At 41.1% G+C, this 17,451-nt stretch overlaps 1 protein-coding gene across 4 annotated transcripts in view; it reads right to left on the bottom strand.

Moving 5' to 3' along the window:
- Positions 1–3,429: 3,429 nt before the first annotated feature.
- slc6a9 (solute carrier family 6 member 9) overlaps positions 3,430–17,451 on the bottom strand; it is a 52,169-nt gene continuing 38,147 nt past the window's right edge. For all 4 annotated transcript variants that reach the window (XM_028428001.1, XM_028427999.1, XM_028428002.1 and 1 more), the window contains exons 3-14: positions 16,078–16,234; positions 14,524–14,655; positions 14,136–14,412; positions 12,869–13,001; positions 12,650–12,784; positions 12,454–12,557; positions 10,950–11,187; positions 10,384–10,518; positions 10,211–10,310; positions 8,549–8,649; positions 7,904–8,074; positions 3,430–6,669 (exon numbers count right to left, since the gene is read on the bottom strand). In XM_028428001.1, the coding sequence (XP_028283802.1) occupies positions 6,409–6,669; positions 7,904–8,074; positions 8,549–8,649; positions 10,211–10,310; positions 10,384–10,518; positions 10,950–11,187; positions 12,454–12,557; positions 12,650–12,784; positions 12,869–13,001; positions 14,136–14,412; positions 14,524–14,655; positions 16,078–16,234 (1,944 nt within the window). In that variant the 3' untranslated portion in view covers positions 3,430–6,408. The remainder of the gene's footprint in view (positions 6,670–7,903; positions 8,075–8,548; positions 8,650–10,210; positions 10,311–10,383; positions 10,519–10,949; positions 11,188–12,453; positions 12,558–12,649; positions 12,785–12,868; positions 13,002–14,135; positions 14,413–14,523; positions 14,656–16,077; positions 16,235–17,451) is intronic.

Genomic DNA, 17,451 nt, shown 5'->3' on the forward strand with positions numbered 1-17,451 from the left:
AGTTGGTACCCCCCTTTAAAACTTATACATGGGACTGTATGGAGTAGTGGTGGGATTGCTGTACTAAACTGTGACATGGCATGTTCAGACTTCTGCTGTAATAGACCTGTTCCTCAGATGCTGGTAGATCTAGAAGAGTGAAATCAAAAGTTATTAATGAGTGGTCTGAAGGGACAGGATTTCGAGACCACACTAGCAGGTGTCTAGGTGTGAATCAGGCCATAGGTGGGAACCATATGGAGGGTGTGACTGTGGCAGTGTGTGGGCTTATTTACTATCTGTATGCAACCTATTGAATCTAAGAGTGAATTAAAGGCAGTCAGAGTTGACGTCCATATCAATGTTAAAGTCATCCACAATAATGACTTAATGTGATGTAATGGATGTAATTCTGAGACTGTTGTTTCCAGACATTTGAATATGCATATTTATAACTGGATAATTGGATAGTTGGGGGAAAAACATCACCCAAGCTTAAGTTTTAAAGAAAAAAAACTTTTGTATCATAGGGTTCAACACTGCACTGGCTTAGTCTTGTTCTTTGTATTTTTCAGTAACTCTACAGACAGCTAGATAATTGTAATGTAATTACAGCTAGATAATTGTAATGTAATAGTTGTAATGTAATAATCCATTGAAAACCAAACAAAGAGACATAATTGTGACACAGCATTTGGCTGCTTGCTTGCAACCATGTCAGAGGCTTGGAACAGTCTTCATACAGCTTATTTAAGAGGAGGTTTCATACTTACAGCCATGCTGCCCTCTTCTGACTCCATGTAGTACTGTGCAGTCAAAGCCACTTTTCAGAGATGGTAAATTGTAAATGGTCTTCTACATATATAGCACTTTTCTATACTCAGGTACTCAAAGCGCTTCACACCAGTTCACATTTGCCACCCACACACACTGAAGTTAGGGTTAAGTGTCTTGCCCAAGGACACATTGTCCTGCAGCCAGGGCAGGGGATTGAACCACCGACCTATCACCTAAGCCACAGTCTTGTGTTTTGTTTTTAAAATACCTTTGACTTTACTGCACACAATCAAACATAATTCCAAAATTTAGATAAACTTGTTATCTCTTACTGTAAAACCCTCCTCTATAAATCCTACACCACAACTCCCCACAGGAATGAATAAAGTAATTCTTAATCTTAATCTGAAAAAGATGAAGATCATTTTAACTAGAAGTATAAAGTATGTGTTTGTGGTCATGTTTTATTTTGAACATACATGTGCTGGTTGAGCCAGTATTAGCCTAAACTAATGCAGATTGATCTTGACTATTTTTCTCAGAATACTGGGACTAAACTGAGAAGGCTGGAGAGAGGAGACCTTGAACTGGTGTTAATCTGGGGGTCCCTAGGGAGGAGGAGGGTTGCCAGAGTCTCGATCTCAAGGGCCGCTAGAGGAGAGATGAAAGACTTTTAAATTTTCTGCTAAGTGGTGATTGGGTAGGTGAGGGACGGACCGACAGCTGATTGGCGAGGGAGGAGCTCTCTATAAGTCACCTGGCCAGAGTGGGAGGTTAAAGAGAGGGAGAGCGAGGGAGTGAGAGAGAAAGAGAGAGAGAAGGGTGAAGAGGGAGAGATCAGGGAGGCGGAAAGAGAGATGATTGGTGAATGACGATGATGAAGAGCAGAGTCTTCCTGATTGAACTTGCGCTTAGAGCTTCATTTGTCAAATTCAACTGTCAAAATAAAAAAATAAAAAGGATTCTCTGATAAAATGCGATGAAAAGTTCTGATCTGTTTCTCAGAATTCTGCCCTTCCTACAGCATAATTGATGTGACTTATAAGTAACTTACTTAACACCCAAACCCTACTCCACCTCCTCCCCCTCTTCCTCCTAGACAATCAACATCCACAAAAAGACTTGACAAGAGGTGATCTTTAAAATAGATTTTATTTACCATTTTGTAATTTAACATTTTACGATATACAGCTGACAGGACTAAGACATTTCAATGGATTTTGGCCCTAAAGGTTGAAGAAGAAGAAGAAGAAGAACAGGCATGGTTAGATAGATAGACAGATAGATATGTTAGAAGGTACCAGAAGAACTGTGTTCTCTTTTATCACTTGTGCTTTTTTTTACCTCTCCTCTTCTCCTCTTATGAAACAATTCACGTTGGCATAGCAACAACACAAGCAAGTTCTTTAAGCCAGACCACTAAAAAGACATGTTCAATTTTTGTTTTTCAAAATAAAAGCGTGAATTATTTTTGTAATTATATATATATATATATATATATATATATATATATATTCCTGTTGCTTATAAAAAATGATTTTTTAAAGTGCTGCAACATGAGATTATGCTTCTATGAGCAGTAGTAAGAAATTCAAGAGGTAACCATGGAAACAAAGTAAAATCACAGTTTTTGTTTCAGTTTTTTTTAAGCAGTTGTGCACAAAATGGTCCAAACCTTCGCAGTGACTGTCTGCACAGTGTAAGCAATAGTATACTAATATAAACATATATATTCTCAGCTGGCTTTCTTGTTTTTGTTCATTTTTTTAGTATATTTTTTGATTTGATTTTTTTTTATTTGCCTAACCGAGGGTATATATCATCACGTGAGTGGACCCTTGTCTGATACATTTATCACATTGTTGTGTAAAATGTAGAAAAAAAAATCAAACATTTATTTGCACATAAGTGAAAACATGAGTTCCTCATTCTGACTCGATCAAAAAAATCATTTTGGTGTTTTTAATTTTAACATCAAGACAGAAAAAAGGGGCAGAAACTGCTCAGTTTAAGGGCCACAGGATATTAAAAGGTAAACAGTGATGCATGACAGTGATGATTGGCACTGCACTGTGTGAAATGAAGTCATTGTAATACTGTTAAAATAAAATAAAATAAAATAAAAGCATCGTCATGTAGCTGCAGCCGCCTTCTACACCAGAGCTCACAGTAAAAACCAACCAGCCTTTTTGTAGTTCAAGTTTCGATCCAAAGCTTTTTTTGTTTGGCAATGCTTTTAATATCAGCTGGCTTTATCTGAATGATCTACAACAAAAAGTAGTGTTGCTGGATAACATGGATAAAAGGCGATTAAAATCTGAAGATAATATGTGTAGTTTTCTTTCTCTTCATTTAGTAGAAAATGTTCTTTTTTTTTCCTTAAAAGATATAGACTGTATATTATTAGCAGAATAGGACTTGGCTAGTTCTGATAGATTAGAGGTACATGGACATCAATACTGATACTACACCTGCTCTACATGCAGGGTCAGCAGTAAGAGCTAATCCACTACACACAGAATACACAGTACACTTGACATTGTCTACATTTTGCTATAAGAAAAATGACCAAAAAAAAACAATCAATCAAAACCCACCCTCGACCCCACCCTCGACCCCACCCACAAAAAACACACTGACCCAACCACCAAAGTAAAAGCAAAAAGAAACACACACACGCACACACACAGTCTGATTATATATGTTTTTACATTACTGTACAATGGGAGGAAGAGAGATGCGGGGCCAGCAGAGATGGGCAAGGGTGGGGACATATAGAGATGTTGGCTATAAGCTTCACTTGTTACAACAATGAACACACACAAAACAGGCAACCACGAACTGAGCTTCAAGCTGTTCCGATATACACTGAGAGTTCACCTCGTGTCACACAGTCGTATCGAAAGTGGATCAGAGGATGGTGATTATCTGTCATTTCATAGAGCACCTGGATTTGTGGTAATCAGTTAATAAAAAATAAACATTACTACAAAAATATGTGTGAATTTAGAAGTAATCCAGAAAACGGATAGCCAACCAAATATTCAGCTCTCCGTCTGTGGGGTGTGATGGATACGTGTGCTTGTTTCAGAATGCTCACTGTGCTTTGCATCTGAGCTCCTGTGCTCTTGATGTGCCATGTGTCTGTTGAGCTTCCTAAACCTCAGCTGTGCCTTTTTTGACCCTGAGTGTCTGTACTGTGCTCCATCTTGTGGAATAGCGGGGCAACTGCACAATTGTGGGGATTTAGCCTTGATGCTCTGCTCAAGGCTAAACAATACAGTTCTGCTGAACTACAATTGTGAACACTGTTGTCTGTCTGTTGACTATGAAGCTACATAATCTTAAAACGGGGGAAAACCTCTGTCAAAGACTCATCATACAGGCTCATTAAGTATCACATTAATTCTCAAATTTAGACAAAAATAAACCATTTTGTGATGGACTGCCTGTTGGATGAGGCCAGTTGCCAGGCAACCAGCTGATACACTGAATGTCCTTTTCCTATTTTTTCCAGTATTTTTGCTAAGCTAAGCTAACCGAACATGTGAGATTAGAGCGAGATAGAATGTTGTACGTGTTCAACGCTCACTCTTATATCATAGCCCTCTACTTGTCAAACCGACGATGAGACAGCTCGCAAACTGTAAAAACCTGAAAACACAACGATGAAGCAGAGCAAGAGGTGACAGCAAAAACAACAAAAACTGCCTGCTGCCCGTGAAGCTAAAAGCATCTGAGCACCACCTGAGCAGGGATCTGACAAAGCATCTAAAAATTAAATGAAGCATGTGATTTACACACATGGGGCAAAAGCAAGACCGTGTCCTGTCCTTAAACCACCGACCTCAACCTCTGACGCCGCACGACTACAACGCTGCACTGGACGCTTTCCAGTCAGGGAGACTCAAACCCTGCATGCTTAAGGAGACCTCTCTATTGTATCACGACCCTCCCAACACAACAACAACAACAACAACAATAACAACAACAAATCAAGTCACAGATGAGGAATGGTAAACATGGGGTTAATCATGAATTTGTAGTTTTTATCTTTTGTACAAAATAAACATATGTTGTATTATTACTATTATTATTTACTAAGTTACTTACAATAATGAGAGGTAAAAAGGAGACTTCTACTGAGAGAACAATACTATGCAGCTACATTTCAAACTATATAAGTCATTGAAGAGTTTTATTCTGTTTTTTTCTTGTTCTGGAAACACTCTGCTTTCTGTCTGTTACAGCACAGCTCGGCTTCAGAGCTTTAACACAAGCGTACACGTTAAAAAGGTTCCACTGACTGTGATAGATACATTTGTTTACCAAAAACATATGTGCAGGGTAAGTTTTTGGTAACGTGCCTGAACGGGGCAGATTGCTACAACCACACAGGATGCTTTATAATACTTTCTAACCTGAATTCTCCTCGTCACAAACCGTATCCCAAGATGCATTTCACTCGAACAAAAAAACAAAAAAAACAATGCCTGGAAGACTTAAGAAGACATGGCACTTTTAAATATTACGGAGTTGCATCCATTAGTCCAGTTATTTGACAGCAAGGAAAGTTAGGTGGTTTCAGTCCCTGTAATCTAAAAAAGAGGCCAACTCATATTTAGGTTTCCACAGGCGAGGAACCGACGTTTACCTTGACTTGGACCCTGAGAAATGGGGCACTGGGACCTGTTTTGATAAAAATGCACTTACACACTCTGTGTGTGTGTGTGTGTGTGTGAATGCTGAGGCAGCAGAGTCACAGAGTTCATTGATGTTTCTCTGCTGAGTTTAAGCAGCTTTAGAGAAAAAAAAAGAAATTTACTAACGGATAAAATCAGGTCGTCATCTCAGGTGTTTGTTAAATATTTGTGCTCTGAAGAATTATTAAGAAGCAGCATAAAATAAACAACAGGCTTAGTCTGAGATGAACTATAGTTGAGGTCACTGTGTATACAGAGTGTGAATGAGTGTATCCTGGCACTAGAACAGAGCCTGTTTCCATCTTTTTAACATCATTACACATGTAAATATTTGACCCTCCTCCTCCTCTTCCTCTTCCTCCTTCTCCGTTTCACAGCACCACAACAAGTCTCCGGGTTGTCATATCTGCCGCTACAAAGTCACCCATCCCATACACAACCAGCTAACAGAATAAGGGAGAACAGTGTGTGTGTGTCTCTATGCTGCTGCATGCACAATAAACAAAGACATGCAGCTTCACAATCTACTGTACCTCTAACTGCATATCAAGATGACATATACAAGTTTTACAAAAAATGAAAGGAAAAACAAACTGCATTATTAAATTATGTGGAACAAATTAACAACCCACTCACGCACATCCACACACACACACACGCACTAAACACACACATCACACAAATCTTTTGGATTATGACCCAATTTTTTCTTCCTTTCGTTTTTTTTTTTTTATCTAGAGATGACGCACAGATAGATAGAAGAGGTTAGGATAGATATAATAAGCCCTTACAATATGTAAAGGTCTCCAGTGAATGGGATCTCCCCCACAGAGGGCTGTGGGAAAGTGGGGTGAGGATGGAGGGAGAAGGGAGGAAAAAGGGAGGAAGAGAAGGAGGAGACAGAAGAGGGGTGCGAGGGCTGTGCCCGGCTGACAGAGCGGGGTGCCGTCTATGCGCTGGGGTTGGGGTTGTTGTGTGTGTTGGTGGAGCCGTTGCTTCCCTGGATGGTGAGGCTGATCTCATCCTTCCTCTCCTTCTCCTTCTCTTTCTCCTTCTCCTCCTCCTTCTGCTCTTCCTTCAGCTCCTCCTTTTCCTTCAGGGGACGAGCCTCCACAGTGTCTTCGGAGGCCATGGGGGCGTAGCGGCCAGTCCGGTGCTCCTGCAGGGCAGGGCCCCACTTTGGATGTGGTCGGCAGGCGTACTTCAACCGCTGAGGAGGGAGGATAAAGATGTCATTCATTATTTTTAAGAATTTCAGAATCCTGTTTTTCTGAAACAACCACAACTGTGCCTATTTTATTTTTAACTTATTGTACTTCAGCTACTATACTGCAGTATTGTGACTGGAGTATATTTTATTTATAGTTTCTCAATGATGTGAATGACAAATGTCAGTACATCAGTAAATAATTAAATAACTTTAACTAATTAAACAACTTCCAGTCAGTTCAGAATTACTCTGGGAATGTTTTTAAATCACATTTAGGCTCATTTAACATGTGTGTGTGTGTTCGTCAAATATATTACAGCTTTAATATGTCTAGACTGAAGGCTTTTATTTCTAATAGCCACACCAAATGCAAATAAACACACCATTTGGAACACAATGTTATTATTATAGTATTGAAAATATCTGGTAGGTAATAGAAGAATGTTTGGAATAAAAAATAACACATGCTTTAAGTTGAGAATGAACACTTTCTATCATGTAATTGTTAAAAATATAAAATAATATTTATGATTTGTGTTGCGTGTAAGCGTCTTTTGAATTTCCCCTCGGGGATAAATAAAGTATTTCTGATTCTGATTCTGATGACATGCATGGTGCACATATACACGTGTGCAGGGGATGGGACGGTTTGAGTCCTGTATTTTAATGGGGACGATGATGTCACAAAACACACTTTACTTATTCTCTGTATAACTCTTCAACTGCACTCATCTCTTAAACAGGATTTACGGGTTAATCATCTGACAGCCACTCTATGTGTCTAACTATTGTACTGTTAACGTTGTGCGTACAACACACACTGCAACATGATTTGATGACTCCCTGGTGAAAATAAGCCTGAATATATACACAGATATTTTTTTTTATTTTGACACAATATATCTCCTGAACAACTTAAGAAGTGCTGAGATTCTTATATTTCATCACAGTTCATAGTTCAGACTGACAGTTTAACTGCTTTCAGAGATTACATAATACAATCTGCCGATTCAATTATCTAAAGGGCTTAGCCTTGAAACATTTAAAATTCATATACACTTCAGACACTACGAAGAAGATGTTAAACTCGCTTTTAGTTTAAGTGCAGCTCCCACGTACAAAAGATTCATTTTTTCAAGACAGTGACCTTTTTCAAAGCTCTTCAGAAGCACCTGTGTTTAAGAACTGAGATGTTTTAAAGTCTGAGGACAGAGAAATTCAGCAGGCAGTCTACCTCTCTGAAGGTGGCTCCTGGGGACCTTGAGATCTTGTAGAGGGCGTAGATAGGTATGCAAACCACTGAGGACAGAGCCATGGCGAAGCCAATGGCCAAGGACCAGCCAGGATACACGTAGTCATTGTAAGTGATGGGCTTGTACTGGATCACCGTGAAGATCAGGATGAACTGCAGGGACACAAGACATAATGCAATAAATCTTATACACATACAGAGTACTTATTTTGCTCATAATTAGGAGCAGAAGTTCTCACAGCAGTGAGTTTAGTCACATTTCCAGCAGCGGCCCTGGAAGGCAGGGCATTAATCTGCATAGTGAAATGAAGAAGAGAGAACAAATGTGGCTGAAATCTGACCAGTAATCCATAACAATGAGTTTCTTGGTTTGGCCAGCAGCTTAGTGGGAATAATACGCCTGCCTGGGAAATGCCATTGATAGCAGCTGCATGTGTCCATTTCCCAGTCAGAAAGATTTACTTTTAGAGGTTTACATTGGAAACAAAGCCAACGATAGCCAAACAGTGCTTGATGGCAAATGTAGGTCAGCTCCCTAATAATGTGTCAGAAACATATTGCATTTGGAGGGCGGATTCAGTGACCATGACTCAGTCTCTGATCGGCAGGTGTGTGTGTGTTACTTACGGAGATGATGACAGGGGAGATGAATCTCCAGCAGACCTTGAAGAAGAGAGGAGGAGGGAAGCCCAACATCATCTCAACATCTTTGAAGTAGTTCCTGTGGCCTGCAAGAGACAGAAAAGCTTTAGGAACTGGGGTGTCCAGAAACAGAGATGCACTGAATTCAACCCCAACATCTGGATTATTGTACAGATGATAACACCATTGATCTCATTCTTAATGACAGGACGTATTTTGTTTTTTCACACCTAAAGAAACCATGTTACCCAGGTCTGATTGGACAAACACCTGCTTGTGATGCCAGTTTGTTTCCACTTCTCTGCTTCCCCCGCTCAAAGGGAGGCAGTCTGATAGTCCCTCATCCTCTGAGGGATTATCAGACTGCCTCCTTTTGACAAGACTTCTGCTGATTGGCCTTCTACAGATTCTGTCAGGGAAGAAAGCTTGATGTATCGATCACCTGGTGCTGTGCTCTGGATCGCCACTGATCCAGTTTGCTGACTCTCACTATGATTTCAGGCTGAGAAAGCTCCACTGGGGTTTAGAATAACAATTTGACTTCTGACTCTTGCATGTAGTTCTGATATCAGACTCCAATCCTACATGTGGCATGCTGTAGGTAACTTTAATTTAGTTTACCATGCATTTAAGGATGTATTGGTGATTGCCTTGTTTAAATATCTAAAGAAGCTTAACACAATTATACCACGCATTAACCCCATGAGGAGCAGCAATGGATTTCAGCTGATGTCATTAAGTTTCCTGTGTAAATTAACATGAAGACTGTATATTGGACGTATGACATGACAAAGCAGAGATCATTATTTCTCATCATTGTTGCATTTTGATCTACATCCAGTAGAGATCCTGAATAATAATGCACATCGTTATACAATATGTGTTTTAGCAATATCACAGTAACTGATTATAGGTTATGAGAGCTCCTGTCAGGTGTGTGTGTGTGGGAAGGTACATTATGAACAGAGATCAGCAGGAGGAGCAGCAAGTGACATCATCTGCAGGAGAAACTAAGGAACCTTTTAAAGCTGGAGACAAATGCTGCAGCAAAGTTTGTACTGATTCATTTCTCTCTCTGAAGATTTAATTGATTTACTTATTTTTCACTGTCTTCATCCAAGAATCAATAAACAAAAATGACCAAACAGAAACAGCAGCAGCATGGTCTCAAGCACCACTGGCCATCAACAGGACCAGAAGGATAACCTGGATTGAAGGCTTACGTTGGCTAGCACCCCCATTATAAACCTGTCTGACCAATCAAATCCACAGATTTTCCATGTTGCATCACTGCAGCATGACATTTTCCAGGTGATTGTATCAGCTGCTTGTTACTGCATGTCACTGTTTGGCCTGTTCATCCTGGTTTTGTATGCTTCTTGTACAACAAAACAAAATGTCCTTTTTAAGAGTATTTAATGTGCGTATGATGCTGAGAAAAAACTGTACAAATATATTACTGACACCTTTTGTCCTTTCTTCTTCTACACGTCTCCAGCTTTCATATGTCTGCGCTTCACTCACTTTACAGCTGATGCTCTGCTAACGGGAAATATTTCAGCACTGTTGAAGTGCATCAATATATCTTGTCTTCACCAACAAAGCAGGCATTGCTAACCATAGAGTCAGTAGATGAATGTTTCTTACCATAAATATACATGATGCAGATGCACATGATGCAGGAGATGATGACCAAAGAGAAACTGGCAGCATAGTTGTCCATTAGTAAGAGCCAATAGATTCCTGCCTGCACACATAAAAAAACACAGTGAGTCAAAACGGTGAGGAAAAAAAACAAGAACTATGTATTGGATGCTTACCCGTGTGGTTAGCGGCACTCCCAGGAGGAAGCCAGCTATGGCTACTGTGAGCGTAATTACAGTCTTGTTCCTGATGATCCAGTCTGTGCCAATCTCATCAACAATGGCCGTCACCAGAGTCTCCAGAAGACAAAACTACAGAAGGAGAAAGGAAAGGTTTGAGAAAAGAGATGAAGGTTGTCAGCTTACAAGGCAAAATAAGCCATTAACAGCAACTCTAAAAGCCAATGGAATGCTACATGTAGCTTTTTTTAGCATGCAGTTTACACCAGATCTGATCTATCCAGTAGTCAATTTCAAATTAATAGTCAACCTCATGGTGGCGCATGTGAAGATCACCATCGCCCTGACAATGTCTGCACATCAGATCTGAGTTTCTCAAGCACTCACTTGACCCACATACAGCATCAACAATAAGGCGTGGTCAGAAACACATGATGACACAGCTTCATGATAACCTCTGTGTCTATTTTAGGACAAACAATGCATGTACATAACATACACAGCACTTGTGCCAAACATAAAAAAACTAAGTCTCTTAGCATTCACACTTAACAGCATCTCACCTGAGTCCCCAGTCCCAGGAGGATGAGCATGAAGAAGAACAGCAGTGACCAGAGCGGTGAGATGGGCAGCAGAGTGAGGGCTTCTGGGTAAGCCACAAAGGCCAATCCAGGGCCGTGGTCAGCCACCTCAGACACTGGGACGTTCAGGTGGTGTGCCATGAAACCCAGGATGGAGAAAATGACGAAGCCGGCGTACACGCTGGTGGCACAGTTGGTTATACTGATGATGATGCTGTCTCTGTGTGGTGAGAAGAGAATAAATTCAAACAATATGTTTTTGTCTTGTGTTCCGTCTTTGACTCAGCAACTTTGGTCAGCTTTAAAGGTAGGGTAGGAGATTTCATTCTGATGCACTTTTTGTTAAATTAGTGTAACTTCTCTTTATAATCCGATAGCAACCAATTAGTTCAGCAGTTTTGCTTTAAAATGAAGAATATGAATCATCTGTGGAAGCTATAAAACGCTAAAAACATCAGCCAATCCTCTGGGTGGACCCTGTGCGGAGTATTGGCTGGTTGTCACTCTCTTCCTGCTCTGCGTGCACCAGAGAGGTACTTGCATGATGGCCGAAGTCACAGACTGGTTGGGAGGCGTGGCTTCGGGGCGAGCTCTGAGAGAAAGGGGCGTGTGTTTACTTTCGAAATCTGGCTGACTCTCACCGAGTTTTCAAAATCTCCTACCCTACCTTTAACAGAGCAATGATGTGGTTAAACAGTGGTTTGAGTTGTCACATTTCCTGTCAGGGTTCACACAGGGTTGTCTTTGATGACTTTGATGCCAGCCTGTTTTTCTCACAGAGTCCTGCTGCTCTGCACTACGCTGCACTACTTCCTGTCTGCAGGCTGAGTCTGCGGGGATGGAGTTGCAGAACACGTGCTGATTAGGCCACCGTGCAGCTGTGTGCACAGATAGCACAACCTCAAACTCCTAGCACGAGAACAAATGATATCTTCAGCCTTCCTCCTTGCACCCTCTCGGTGCCCTCACTGTGTCAGCATGCGTGGACAAACTCAGGAGATTAAATGGCATCTCTTCCTCTCCTTATCTCCTTCTCTTTGCCTCATTCCTACATCTTTACCTGCTTCTTGATGGCTCCCTTGGTGTATGAGTGAAGAGCGACCAGTCTCCAAAGAAGCTTTATCTCTGTGCCTCCTCCTGCTCAACCTTATCACACCTTGGCCCCTTTCTCTTTGCAGACCTACAGTGTTAAAGTTGGCCCATGTTCCTTTCACTCTCTCCTCCTTTTCCCTCATAATGTCATCCATCTACACACATTTCAGTATGCACGTCACATGACTCTTGGTCAGAAAAATGTCTATTTTTATTAAAGAATCTTACTTTTGCATAATAAATAATATTTTGTTGAATATATTTGGTGTATGCATCATAAATGGTGCATTCAAGTACCATCTCTTTTATTTTTTCTAGATTTAAAGATTAAAATAAACATGCATTTTTAACACATCATGAGGGTTTTTTTTAATCTACAGTGTGCAGTACCAACCTGAAACAGTTGTTGTGGAACTTGTTATAGGAAGCCATGGTAATGAGACCACCCCAGGCACATCCCAGGGAGTAGAAGATCTGTGAGGCAGCATCTCCCCACACCTGCAACAACAAACCAACCTACAGTCAGAAGCAGAACAAAGAAGTAAAAAAGACTCTACTTCTTTTTCGGGATTCTCTATTCTAATGCATACCTTCGCATCAAGGACCTTCTGCCACTGTGGTGTCAGGTAGTACTTGATGCCATTGATGGCTCCATCCAGGGTGATGCCACGAATAAAGAGGATGGTCAAAACAACATAGGGGAACGTGGCTGTGAAGTACACAACCTGGACACGTGCAGACAAAGGTGAGTGCTTTTACATTATACCACCAGAATGAGGCAACATATTTGCAGGTAGGTGTAGTTTTACCTTCCCAGAAGATTTAACGCCTCTGATGAGACAGAGGAAAACAACACACCAGGATATAGCCAGGCAGCCCAGGATAGGGAGACGGACCTCTCCGAAGTTCCCAATATCATCAGAGATGTTTAACACGTAGTGTCTGAGAGAGAGGGACAGTTAAATGAGCTCACATTCATTTGGATTTGGATGGTTAAAAAAAAAACACATCAGATCAACTCTGCTAAGAAAACGGCACCTCCTTCAGAAGGAGGACTCAGACTTTTAAACGACACTTGTCTTTACTCCAAGTTATTTGTCTGAATATGTTTTTTAATAGCATTGTAATTACAAACGTAAGGGGATAGCACGCTGATCCAGACTGTTCTTGTCGCCATGTTGGGGGTAACCTACAATTATGGGATTAATAAAGCTGTAAAAAGCTGTTGCCACCCAGGAAGGGAAGAGGACTACTGCTGCTGTAAGATGCTGCAAATATTCAATAAGTGCAAGAAGGAAGCAACAGGTTGAATGCATGGCTCTTTAATGTGGCCCAGGACATGTGGACCAGACCATCGATGCATTTAGTCTGAGGACATTGGCCTTTAGGAGCACTCAAAAGGTCTTGAGTGCATTCACACTTAGCACTTAGGACATGTTCACTAGTGCCTGATGTTAATTTAGTGACCAGGGCCTCAGAGTGCTGTGACCTGATGATCGAGGTAGGTATAATAAATATCTGATGATTTTCTAAAAAAATAAATCCAAAATAAGGATTCGTGCATCTCAGAATATATTTATCTTTTCATCTTCTTCTGCACTGTCTCTCTACAAGAGAGAGAGGACAATCAATCCATGTACTCCACTTCAGCAAACTGTTTTTTACATGGTGCGAGTCCATCTACCATGCTGATTGTTGTGCCAGCTGAGTCATAAATCAGAGAGTGAACAACAATACAGGAAACCTCTTGTGTCTCCTTGCCGCTGGCTACGTCCCACACTGTTCAGATGCTGCTGCACAATGTGTCGGGTCTAGTCCAAATATTTGAGTGCTTTCTGCAAACATGAGGCCTGTTTGAGGCAAACTTATCTTACAGGTGCAAGTCAATTTTGACCTCTCTGTCACGTATGATGGGCCCCCAAAAGCCCAGGGCAGGGAGGTTACTTGTGTAACGTGGCAAAACAAAGTGCATTATGACACCAATCACACTAAGGTATCAATTTAGCAGTAATTTTACTTTAAAGATCAAAAGAATTACTCATACACCCAGACCCATAATGCACTTCCAGCTCTTACTTCCAGTACTCCTCGCTCGGGCTGGTCCTCTTGGTGCGGTTCACTACCTCGGACAATCCGGCCACCAGGCTGGTGGTGGCGTTCGCCAGGCTGCCGTTGAGCGAGTTGCTGCTGCTAACAACCCCGACGCAGTCTGGCGTGTTCCAGGGATTGTTGCAGTACGTCCACGGCAGCAGGTTTGTCATGGACATAAAAAAGTAGTAGAAGGCGATGCAGATGACAACGTTGTAATAGATCCCGATGTAGGTGGACACCACCATCATGCCGTAGCCCACACCTGGAGAGAAGAGAGAAAAGGTAAAGAAGTTAATTATAAATAATTACTGTGTCTAAACATCATAGTATCTGCACACACACACACACACACACACACACACACACCACTGACCTTTGAACATGGGGCTGATCTTCCAGACTCCAAGACATCCCAGGCTGGCAAACTGACCAAAGGAAAGCTCCAGGAAGAAGAGAGGAATGCCGCAGAACACCAGCATGATAAAGTACGGCAGCATGAAGGCACCTGGAGGACAAAAGCAAAGCCGGCAGTCGTAACTGGTAAGCAGGAGTGGAGCTACAAACACATTACACTACCTAAAAATATGCATTTTCAGTTATCTATCAGGGGTATAAGTCTTTAAACTTGTTAATGTGCGTTAGTCCCGCTACTCTTATCTGATGAAGGTAATGCTTTACAGCTGAATGAGCACAATAACTGTGGAGACGTCGAGTCCACAAAGAAAGCAGACACAGTACCATATAGGAGCACAGATACAATCTGTGACTACTATATACATCTGACAAATATGGTGCAGGACTGTTGCATGGGCTCCAAATAAATAAATAAATAAAATTGTAAAAAGTGGAAAAACAACCCATAAACCTCATCTGTCACAGTAACCTCCCCTGAGTGAGCAGAGAGGTCACTGAATGTCCAGCTGAGCCTGTTCAATGGTGCAGCAACTCTCTGGTGGTTTAGACTGGACCAGAAACCAGACAGTCAACTATAGGGAATGTGTTTGTGTGTATAGTATAATTGCCCATATGTAAACGAGGTCAGCTCAACCAGCTGATAATGTACAATAGCAAAGTCTTATCCTGTCAGCGCTGCATCTGTGCAGCTGTGTGCGAGCTAATGTATGGCCTACATGCAGTGCATGGAGTCCTCGCTCGGGAATGCAGGTCACCTACGTGCTAACAGTATAATCCAAATATTTGCAGTGTAAACATACGGACAGGAACGGGACTCTGAATCACTGGACCCTGACAAAAAGAGGCTGCCAGTGGAACTCTGCTAGGAGAGTTTAGCAAGAGAGCTTAAACATATCGTTGTTGTCATCGGGTTCAGCAGCTGTACAGTAAAAGCAATACATTGATCTGTTCTATGTGCTCAAGCATGTATTGATAAAGCTAAATAAACAACAAAAGGAGTCTGTAGAGATATTTTTGTACGTTTGGAAGAAACTATTTTTTTTAAGTTTGTATTTTTCTTTTAATTTATTTAATGTTATTTGAAGATGAGGGTGATGCTGGATGAGACGGTGGAGGCAGTGCTCCACTCAGTGGAAATTACAGTTTCTATGTGAAACCTGACAGCTGCCATGCTTATATAGAATATGGTTGACACATCTGGCCTCTTAAATGATGTGAACTGGAAAGATTATCTGTGCCACAGGAATGCCTCTTATTAGAAAATGTAAATGAAATGAAAAAATCCCATTGGTTTTAACTGAGAGAAACAGATTTACTGGAAATATTCAATATCTTCATGTGAATTCCAATGATATCTCTATCAGCTAGCAGAGTTCTGTCTAACAGAAGAGCTATACATAAACGTCTTTTTTACAGTGTATAACGCTTTGTAATGCAGTTTGTAATATATAGCTCTACTTCATTGTATGTGCTGGCACTTGTGATACATATACAAAAAAAGTAACACACACACCTCCTCCATTTCTGTAGCAGAGGTAGGGAAACCTCCAGACGTTGCCCAGGCCCACAGCATAGCCCACGCTGGTGAGGACAAATTCAATCTGGTTGCCCCAGTTCCCTCTCCGGGAGTTTTCATCCTTCTTCACTGGCTCTCCTGGAACTGCTCCGTTCTACAACAAAGACACACACAGAGACGGAGGTGACTTTAGGTTACGGGGAAGCGAGTGTGTTCCCGAGATAGTGCTGCTGCAGCAGGTCCAATAACTGCAGAGGCACATTAAAAAAAAAAAACATTTAGGCGTAAAAATCATAAATGGATGCTATGACAAAGAACAGCTATATGTGACTGGGTATTATTTTCATCAGTATTGTGCCATGTTATATAAACATCTTTTGGGCGCATGTGGAGTTGAAATATTCAATTGGCTTGCAGCCATTGAATATACTGCTGCTATTAAATACTATCTCTCAAAGTTTAGCATAAGGTGGGCGCACTGGAGCGGACGGGATGGGAAGTGAAATCAGCGCCTTAAGAGCAGCCGATAAGCATTTGGTCTTGTCGTCCTGATTTCTAGTCTCTCCTCTCCTCTCCTCTCCTCCCTCCATCACTCCTCTCCATCTGCTGGCATCAGATGGTCCCTCTCTCCTGACCTCTTCTGTAACCTCAGCTGTGTCTGTCTGTCGGTCTGTCCGTGAGTTTGTGGGCACACAGGAAGGCACTTGTGCTCTAGCGGAACATAAATACAGCTGATTTATTTATGATTTTGGTAAATGTGAACTGAGGGACAGACGCACGATTTGACCTGTTGCTCTGTAAAAAAAATAACAAGGGTCAGTACGGTGTGACTATTACAGTGACATGATCTATATGTAATATTGTGTAAAGTTTAGAATATTCAGGAGGAAAATAGAGTGTATAAGCTGTTTGATAGGGGTTTGACTGAAGTGAAGAAGTGTGTTTTTATGTTTTTTTGTCACGACCGTTTGCCGCAGGTGGGTCGGTGATGATTTTCTAGTTGAAAGTGCAGAATTTTAACATTTTGTGGCATTTCAAATTGAGATATTTGAATGGAGGACCTTAGATTTTTTAATTTTCTTCCTGATTAAAACATTATTTTATACACATGTTATTGTTTTTTGTTTGTAAATGAATATACACAGCAGTTCAGACATACATGAATTGTGTCTTGTGTATGTATGATACTATAACAAAACCATATGCTGCGTATGTTAACTGTGTATAGAGAGACACATCATATTTTGGCTTCAGATCTAACAAAAAATACTTCCTCAGTGAAGCCAACTGTTAATTTTGTTGTAAAAGTGCACAGAACTCAGCCTTCTACCCAAAGGCGACCTCACATGTATCCGCAGTATGTCAGACTTT

The sequence above is a fragment of the Parambassis ranga genome, chromosome 17 (genome assembly GCF_900634625.1).
Source record: "Parambassis ranga chromosome 17, fParRan2.1, whole genome shotgun sequence".
Classification (NCBI taxonomy): domain Eukaryota; kingdom Metazoa; phylum Chordata; class Actinopteri; family Ambassidae; genus Parambassis; species Parambassis ranga.